This window comes from Triticum urartu, chromosome 5, assembly GCF_003073215.2.
Source record: "Triticum urartu cultivar G1812 chromosome 5, Tu2.1, whole genome shotgun sequence".
Classification (NCBI taxonomy): Eukaryota; Viridiplantae; Streptophyta; class Magnoliopsida; order Poales; family Poaceae; genus Triticum; species Triticum urartu.
In genome coordinates this window covers 583,249,481-583,258,062 of record NC_053026.1, presented here as the reverse complement: position 1 = coordinate 583,258,062, position 8,582 = coordinate 583,249,481, and the positions used below count along the sequence as shown (strand labels likewise).

Genomic DNA, 8,582 nt, shown 5'->3' with positions numbered 1-8,582 from the left:
TGGTCTTTGCCACGTCGGACCGGCAGGTGAGACCCACCTATCGGTTTTGCTATTTTCGCGACCAAATTCCAGCATTAATGCTCTGCGTTACGCATTAGGTGTCGGCGGTTTTTTGTGCCCTGGTTTAAATCTACTACCAAGTTGTTACCCCAATTATGGTGGTTTTGGGTAAATAACTCAAACTAGAAAAATAAACTTCCCCTAATTTTTACAAACAACCTTGTGAAAGCACTTTTACGAGAGTTTTTTTACAGTAGTTATTGGAGACACTAGGCCAATTCATTTCAGCTTAATTCCACCACTTTTATTGACATTCTCCTGCCAAACCTAAAAATAAATAAAGTATTGCTGCAAAATACTTGTCCTTTTTCATGTACTTCCTCCGTTTTTATTTAGTCCACATATTAGCTTTGGTCAAAGTCAAGCTTTGTAAATTTTGACTAAGTTTATAAACAAAAATATTAATATATACAATAAAAAAATCAATATCACTAAATTCATTATTGAATGTATTTTCACATCATATAGATTTGTTATGATAAATGTTTATATATTGTTCTATAAACTTGGTCAAACTTTACAAAGTTTGACTTCGGTCAAACCTAATATGCAGACTAAATAAAAACAGAGGAAGTACAAGCGCCAAGCATATCTGATCCCCTCTCAAAGTCAACAAATCGACCTACACCACCTCAAGATCCCCGGCCAGCCATGGGCGTCCTCTCGGCGGTGGCGGACGCTGTAGTCGTCCTATTCTCGCTCACCATCGCAATGGCGGCCCCGCTGATCGGCGCGCAGTCCGTCCTCCCGCCACACCTATACCCGGCGCCGTTGCGGGACTTCAAGCGGTGGTACGCCGCCGAGTTCGACGACTACCTCATGGCCCAGCCGCCGGCCTTCCTCCTCGGCATCTTCTGGCTCGAGATCGCCTTCCTCTGGCCACTCTCCGTCGCCACCATCTACGGCGTCCTCGCCCGCCGCCGCTGGGGCGCCACCACCTCCCTCATGGCCGGCGTCTCCACCCTCACCTCCATGGTAACTTGAGCTCTCGCGCCCTCCCAGCTCTATCCTTTTCCCACGATTTACTGAGAATACGTGCGGCCTCTGCTTCGGGTCTGCAAGACGCAGAGGCCAACTCCGTGGATCCATCGATGCGTAACTCCTTTATCAACTTCAGTCAGTGAGTAGGGGATTACTTCTCAGTTCTCATTGAACATATCAACACCTCAAGTTATTTTGAGTGTCATCAACTTCAGTCACTAGCACACAATCACTCTTGTGGTGGTTAACCTTTATCTCCTTTCGACCGATTGTCTCGACTCTGTTTCTAACAGCGGTTGCAATTATTTCAGTCTGCAATACTTGGTGAGATGCTGGGCTCAGGAAGGGCAACGCCGAGGCTGCTTCAGCTGTATGCTCCATACCTTGTGTTTGCCGTCATTGCAATTTTGCGCGGCCTCTGCTCATGCTCGGCGCCGCCTTCCCCTGCATCTTCTGCTCGGAAGAAGAGGGTCTAGATTGAATTTGCATTTCCGATGCTTTCTGAAGATATTCAAGTGTCACAAGATGTACCAAGATATGTTGAACAGATGTACCGTCCAGCATATCATTCCATTGACTATGTTTAGTGTGATTATAACCCTAGATATCACTCTCACAATCTAACAGAGCTACTGCAGTTTCAGTATGCAGGCAATCTAGTCTAGTGACACTCAATGCCAACTCAATATTATTTTTCCAGTTGGACCTCAAAAGGCTGAAGCTAATCTGCGCCAGAACCGCAAATATTTTCTCAACTAAACTGGCAAACGTCTGACGAAGCACTTCAGGGATTCAGATCAACCAACAGATAAATTGATGAATTTGTAAAATTTCCTGGTACCATCATCAAGCAGCTCATAACTACTCCCCCCGTCCCATAATACAGGAGTAGATTTTTGTGTCCTAGCTGAAAATGGCAATGCGTTGCAAATACGATAAAGAAAGAACCATGTGATGGATTATGGATGGGCTTAGGCCCATATAAGACAATAATTCCTAGTTAATCTCTAAGGCCCATGCATGTGTACGGCAAGTGGTGGGAAGTGTGGGAAGTTTAGTCCCATACTGCTACAGTAAGAAGAGTGAGACCTTTTTATAAGGGCTGCTCTACCACTTGCTATTGGGAGCTTGGGAATAGAAGCTGTACACGCGCGCTCCTCCTCCGCCGCCGCCCGCCTCGCCTCGCCTCGCCTCGCCTCGCCTCGCCTCGTCCCGACGCGCGCGCGCCGCGGGTTGCGGGAATGAGCCGAGCCGAAGCTTATGGCTTTTCGCGGACTCGGTCGTGGACCAGGCCCAGGCCCATCTACCTGACGGCCTATATAAGAAGGCGCTGGCCAGTGGAGTGAACCCTAACTCAGTTCACTCACTCCCTCTCGTACAACCCTAGCCGTCACCTACTGTTCCTCTCTCTGTGCTGCTTTCGGCGATCCCATCCCGGTGATCGCGTGCACGGTTGGTCGGGAGAGCAGGTGCCTCCGGAACCCTGTCGTTCGAGATCCTGCCCGGGAGAACGACAATAAGGTTTTTGGGGAGCGTCTCGACGCGACTGCTCTCGATCCGTCCCCAACTCCGTTCGCCTCTGCTTCCACTACTTCCTCTGCATCGACACCATGGCCGACGACGCCGCCGCTAAGAAGAAGGCCACGGACGACGCCGAGGCTGCTACTGCCGCCGCTGCGTTGGCCTGGCCAACCGGAGGGTATGATCTGTTCATCCCTCGTTTACTCGTACTTATGCTAGCCGTATATGTGCTGCTCATAGAAGGTTCGATTCTATGTTCTGTACGTGCTAGTATGCTTAGGTATTGCTATGGGATGCATACCTTTTATGCCATGTTTACTGTTTACTCATGGATTAGATTAGTCAGAAAAGTGCTAATATTTCCAACAATCCAAAAACCTTATTTTAGGCACTTTTCGACTCATGGCTTCGCCGCTACTATGAAACTGGAAAAGTTTACTGGAACGCATTTTAAGCGTTGGCAGACGAGGACCACCTTATGGCTCACAGCAATGAATGTGTTCTGGGTTAGTGGTGTGTCTCCCACGGTAGCGATTGCTCCTGAACAGGAGAATGCGTTTAGGGAGGCAACCACCATCTTTCTGGGAGCCGTTCTTACTGTGATCGGAGACAAGCTTGTGGACGCATATCTCCATATGCGCGTTGCCAAGAATTTGTGGGATGCGCTCGAAGCTAAATTCGGCGCAACCGATGCTGGAAGCGAGTTGTATGCTATGGAGCAGTTCCATGATTACAAAATGGTTGATAACCGTTCTGTATTGGACCAGGCCCATGAGATACAATGCATCGCTAAGGAGCTGGAGCTCCTGAAGTGTGAGTTACCGGACAAGTTTGTCGCGGGTTGCATAATTGCAAAACTCCCTCCTGGATGGAGGAACTTTGCTACTTCTCTCAAGCACTTGAGACGTGAATTCTCTGTTGAGGATGTCATCGGTCATCTCAGTGTTGAGCAGAACTCGAGAGCAAAGGACTCACACGTGAAAGGGGCAGAGGGTTCTTCTAGCGCCAATGTGGTGCAGAAGTACTTCCACAAGTTCAAGGGAAAGAACTCTATCCAGCAGAATACTACCTTTAAGAAGAAGGGTAAGAAGAAAGACAAAAGGAGAGATGGCTTCTTTACTTGTGGTTCAGATGAACATTGGGCAAACAAGTGCCCAAACAAGTATAAGAAGCCAGCACAGGACTCCAAGTCTGTGAATGTCACTCTGAGCAACAATGATGCGGCATCTGGGTATGCTAATCTATTTACCATACTTTCAGTTTGCCAGTCCATCGATTGGTGGGTTGACACTGGGGCCAATATTCATGTGTGTGCTGATGTGTCTTTGTTTTCTTCCTACCAGGTCGCACGAGATTGTTCCGTCCTGATGGGGAATGGCTCGCATGCTTCTGTTCATGGTGTTGGCACTGTAGATCTGAAGTTTACTTCGGGAAAGATCGTGCAACTGAAGAACGTGCAGCATGTCCCCGCCATAAAGAAGAATCTCGTTAGTGGTTCCCTTCTATGTAAAGAAGGGTTTAAGTTAGTATTTGAGTCTAACAAAGTAGTCGTATCTCGGTATGGACTATTTGTTGGAAAAGGATATGATTGTGGTGGTTTGTTCCGCCTTTCCCTGGAGGATTTCTGTAATAAAGTCGTGAACCAAATTCATTCTAATGTGAACGAATCTGAGGTTTGGCATTCACGTCTTTGTCACATAAATTTCGGTTGTATGACGCGGCTAGCTAAGATGAATCTAATCCCGAGTTTCACCTTAGCGAAAGGCTCTAAGTGCCATGCGTGTGTGCAAGCAAAGCAACCTCGTAAGCTTCACAAGCCTGCGAAGGAGAGACACCTGGCACCACTAGAGCTCATACATTCAGATCTCTGTGAGATGAATGGTGTGTTAACTAAATGTGGAAAGAAATACTTTATGACTTTGATTGATGATTCCACTAGATTATGTTATGTGTATTTGTTAAACACAAAGGATGAGGCTCTACACTACTTTAAAATCTATAAGGCTGAAGTTGAGAACCAACTTGAGAAGAAAATTAAACGAGTCCGGTCTGATCGTGGTGGAGAGTACTTTTCTAGTGAGTTCGATTTATTCTGTGCGGAACATGGTATTATTCATGAGAGGACGCCTCCCTATTCACCCCAGTCAAATGGGATTGCCGAACGGAAAAACCGTACTCTAACAGATTTGGCTAACGCCATGTTAGATACATCGGGTTTATTCAACGCATGGTGGAGGGAGGCTGTATTGACATCATGTCATGTCTTGAATAAAGTTCCTGCGAAGGATAATGAGACTACTCCCTATGAGCAATGGGAGAAGAAAAGAACTACACTCTCTTGCACACTTGGGGCAGTTTGGCGAAAGTCAACGTGCCGATAATCAAAAAGCGCAAGTTGGGACCAAAGACCGTGGACTGTGTTTTTCTTGGCTATGACAAGCATAGCGTTGGCTATAGATTTCTAGTGATGAAATCTGAGGTACCTGACCAAAAGGTCGGTACAATTATAGAGTCTAGGGATGCTACATTCTTTGAGGATATTTTTCCCATGAGAGATATGCAAAGCAATTCTAGACTGGAATCTGATGAGAATCCTGAACCTGCTATTCCGATGGAATATCATGAACATAAAAGTGATAAGAGTTCCACGGAGGATGACGAGGAAGCTCCTGTTAGGAGCAAGAGACAGAGGACTGCAAAGTCCTTTGGTGATGATTTTCTCGTGTACCTCGTGGATGATGATACTCCCAGCTGAAAGGACATGCGGTGCCCCCATGTGTGGTTTTGGTAATTGATGACAATCTCTATGGACTAATGGTTGCCTTGAGTTATATTTGAAGCATTTGTCCATAGGATTGTCTTGAAGTCCATGTGTTGGTTTCAAGGAGTTTATGAGATGGCCAAAGTGCTTTTCAAGGAATTATCCAAAGATTGGTCATGTGTGAGTTGAGATGGCCAAAGTGCTTTTCAAGGAATTATCCTAAGATTGGTCATGTGTGAGTTGAGCGTATCGCAAGCATGTATTGAAGAATAAGATTGTGTGATCATTCATGTTTACCTTCAAGACATCATCCAAATGAAGAGAGTTGGAAAGATTCAATGTTGATCAAGACTAAGTCAAGAGTGAATCAAGTTGATCAACTCACAAAGCGTAGAGGAAGTATTGAGAGGGATCAAGTGATCCCATGGTATGGTAAGCATTATCCATTACGCTTTGTGTACTAACCCATGGTCTACGTGAGAGTTCTTTGTGGGGTTAGGTATGTTTCCATGGTCTTGCGTCAAGAGAAAGATCTCATACAACCCATGGAGGATGACATCAAGTGGTGATCGTCATCAAGTTTGCAGTGTGCAAGTTCAAGTGGAGCAACTCGAAGAGTGGCTCACCCATAATGGAGTATGGGGGAGCAATCAAGCTTGAAGCTTGCCGTCCATTGTGGTGTCAATGGAATTGTGAAGATGTGCCAAAGAGTGGCTCATCCATAGTGGAGTATGGGGGAGCAATCAACTAGTCTTCATCGAGCCAACACAATCAAGAAAGGTGGTCCAACTTGAGGAAGTCAAGATCGTCATCATCTAGCTCAAGTGGACTATGTGCAAGGCAAAGGTTTGCCCTTGATAGGTTTTCTATTTTACCGGTCTCATAGTGGTAGTTGGGAGACCGGGTTGTAGGATCGATTGTCGTACTATCAAGGGGGGCTCTCTAGGGAGTAGCTTGATCGTATCATTAGTCGAGAGCTCAAACCATTGCATCCTTGCATCATCTTTCTTGGTTCTTGTTTGGTTCCATTTGTGAGTCTTAGAGCTTATGGTCATCTTGATGACAAGCTTGAGTTCATCGAAAACGGAGTTCGCATGCATCTTCTATGATGTTTTCGGTGTTGGAGGTTTTACCGGTCTTTCCGAGGAAGGGTTCTCACCATTTTATTATGGTCCTTTTCTCATTTGCTTCTTATTGATATTTCTCTAGATTGTGTTAGCCCTTGTCATTAGCTTTCCAACAAACTTGGTTTCGTTGAATTCGGAGCTCGTATGCGAAAGTTGTGGCTGTTTTGATATTGCCTGTTTTACACAGAGAGGTTGTACCGCCCCATGGAGAGGTTGTACCGCTTGACCGGTACAACCGGTGTTTGGAGCGGTTGTACCGCTCCAGAATTGGTCCGGAGGTTGTACCGGTCATGTACCGCTCTACCACCGGACTGGTCTCTGTTGTGGTGCGGTTGTTGGGCGGTTGTGGGCCGGTTGTACCGCTTATTGCCTGTTACCGGTTGTACCGGTGCTCATAGAGGTTGTACCGCTCCTATGTTATTCTGTACATAACGGGCAGATTCGTGGGGACCTATTTAAGGGGGTCTTCTTCCCCAATGGTTCCTATCTCTTGAGCTCGTTTTTGCCCCCATTGTTGACCTTCTTTGAGCTTGCTAACTCTCAATCCCTCCATGGATTCTTGCTAGTTTTTGAGGGAAAAGAGAGAGGAGATCTAGATCCACATTTCCACCAATCACTTTCTCCTCTATGTGAGGGGAACCCCTTGGATCTAGATCTTGGAGTTCTTGGTGTTCTCCTTCTTGTTCTTCCTCTCATTTTCCTCCCTAGCATTAGTTGCTCCGGTGGGATTTGAGAGAGAAGGACTTGGGCACTCCGTGTGCCCTTGCCATTGCATTTGGTGCATCGGTTTGAGTTCTCCACGGTGATACGTGGAAGTGAAGTTTGAGAAGCTTATTACTCTTGGGTGTTTGGGCACCCTAGAGCTTGTTCCTCTTGGGTGCCTTGGCGCCCTAGACGGTTGGTGTTGTTCGGAGCTCAATCATTGTGGTGTAAAGCTCCGGGCAAGCGTCGGGGTCTCCAATTAGGTTGTGGAGATCGCCCCGAGCAATTTGACGGGTACCGGTGACCGCCCCCAAGGGTTGCCATTTGTACGGGTTCGGTGACCGCCCTCAAGGGTCCCTTAGTGGAATCACGGCATCTTGCATTGTGCGAGGGCGTGAGGAGATTACGGTGGCCCTAGTGGCTTCTTGGGGAGCATTGTGCCTCCACACCGCTCCAAACGGAGATTAGCATCCACAAGGGTGTGAACTTCGGGATACATCGTCGTCTCGCGTGCCTCGGTTATCTCTTACCCGAGCTCTTTACTTATGCACTTTACTTTGTGATTAGCCATATTGTTTCTTGTCATATATCTTGCTATCACCTAGTAGTTTATCTTGCTTAGCATAAGTTGTTGGTGCACATAGGTGAGCCTAGTTGTTGTAGGTTTTGTGCTTGACAAATTAACCGCTAGGTTTATTCCGCATTTGTTCAAGCCTAAACCGTAATTATTTTAAAATGCCTATTCACCCCCCCTCTAGGCGACATCTACGATCTTTCAATTGGTATCAGAGCCTCGCCTCTCTTTATTAGGCTTTACCGCCTACAGAGTAAAGATGTCGACTAGGGGATTAGGATTCTCTGACACTCTTAGTTTCGATGGCACAAATTTTGATGTTTGGGTAATTCGCATGCTTAATCTCTTTAGGGTCATGGACCCAAATTTAGAGAAAATTGTAGATATGGGTTTTTCTCCTCCAAAGGATCCCCAAAGATTATCTTTAGAGGATGAGAAAAACTCTTATCTCAATGCTCAAGCTTCTAATGTGCTTTTCGATGCTTTGAGCAATGTAGTTCTATTTCAACTCATGCCGTTCCGGGATGCTCATGAGTTGTGGACGAAGCTTCAAGAAAAATATGGTGTGTCCAAGATTTGTGGGGATGATTGTTCTCCCTCCACCTCCGGTCGTATAGTCTTCTCAACTTCTTCTACTTCACCTACATGTGGTTTGCCACAAGGTAATGATATGGTGAGTAGTGTTGGTCATTGCAATGATGATAGTATGCTTATTGTGGATGATCCTTCATCACTATCTTATTGCAATGCTCCTTCTTTGGGCTTTAACACTTCGAGCACTCGAAATGTTTCACATGCTTGTGTTGAAAGTCCTTGCATGTCATGTAGAAATTGCTTGACTAAATCTCATGATGAT

At 46.2% G+C, this 8,582-nt stretch overlaps 1 protein-coding gene across 1 annotated transcript; it reads left to right on the top strand.

The window, feature by feature from the left end:
* The first annotated feature begins 664 nt into the window (after window positions 1–664).
* On the top strand, window positions 665–1,752 carry LOC125506139 (sigma intracellular receptor 2-like). The gene is made up of 2 exons (XM_048671004.1): window positions 665–1,035; window positions 1,353–1,752. Exons 1-2 carry the CDS (start codon window positions 712–714, stop codon window positions 1,515–1,517), a joined length of 489 nt encoding a protein of 162 aa, XP_048526961.1. The 5' UTR covers window positions 665–711; the 3' UTR covers window positions 1,518–1,752.
* Window positions 1,753–8,582: the final 6,830 nt, after the last annotated feature.

Excerpts from the sequence above, each read along its gene's own strand:
- LOC125506139 (XM_048671004.1), top strand. The coding sequence starts at position 712 with ATGGGCGTCCTCTCGGCGGTGGCGGACGCTGTAGTCGTCCTATTCTCG. Across the intron at positions 1,036-1,352 it reads TCTCCACCCTCACCTCCATG|TCTGCAATACTTGGTGAGAT; the intron begins GTAACTTGAGCT and ends CAATTATTTCAG.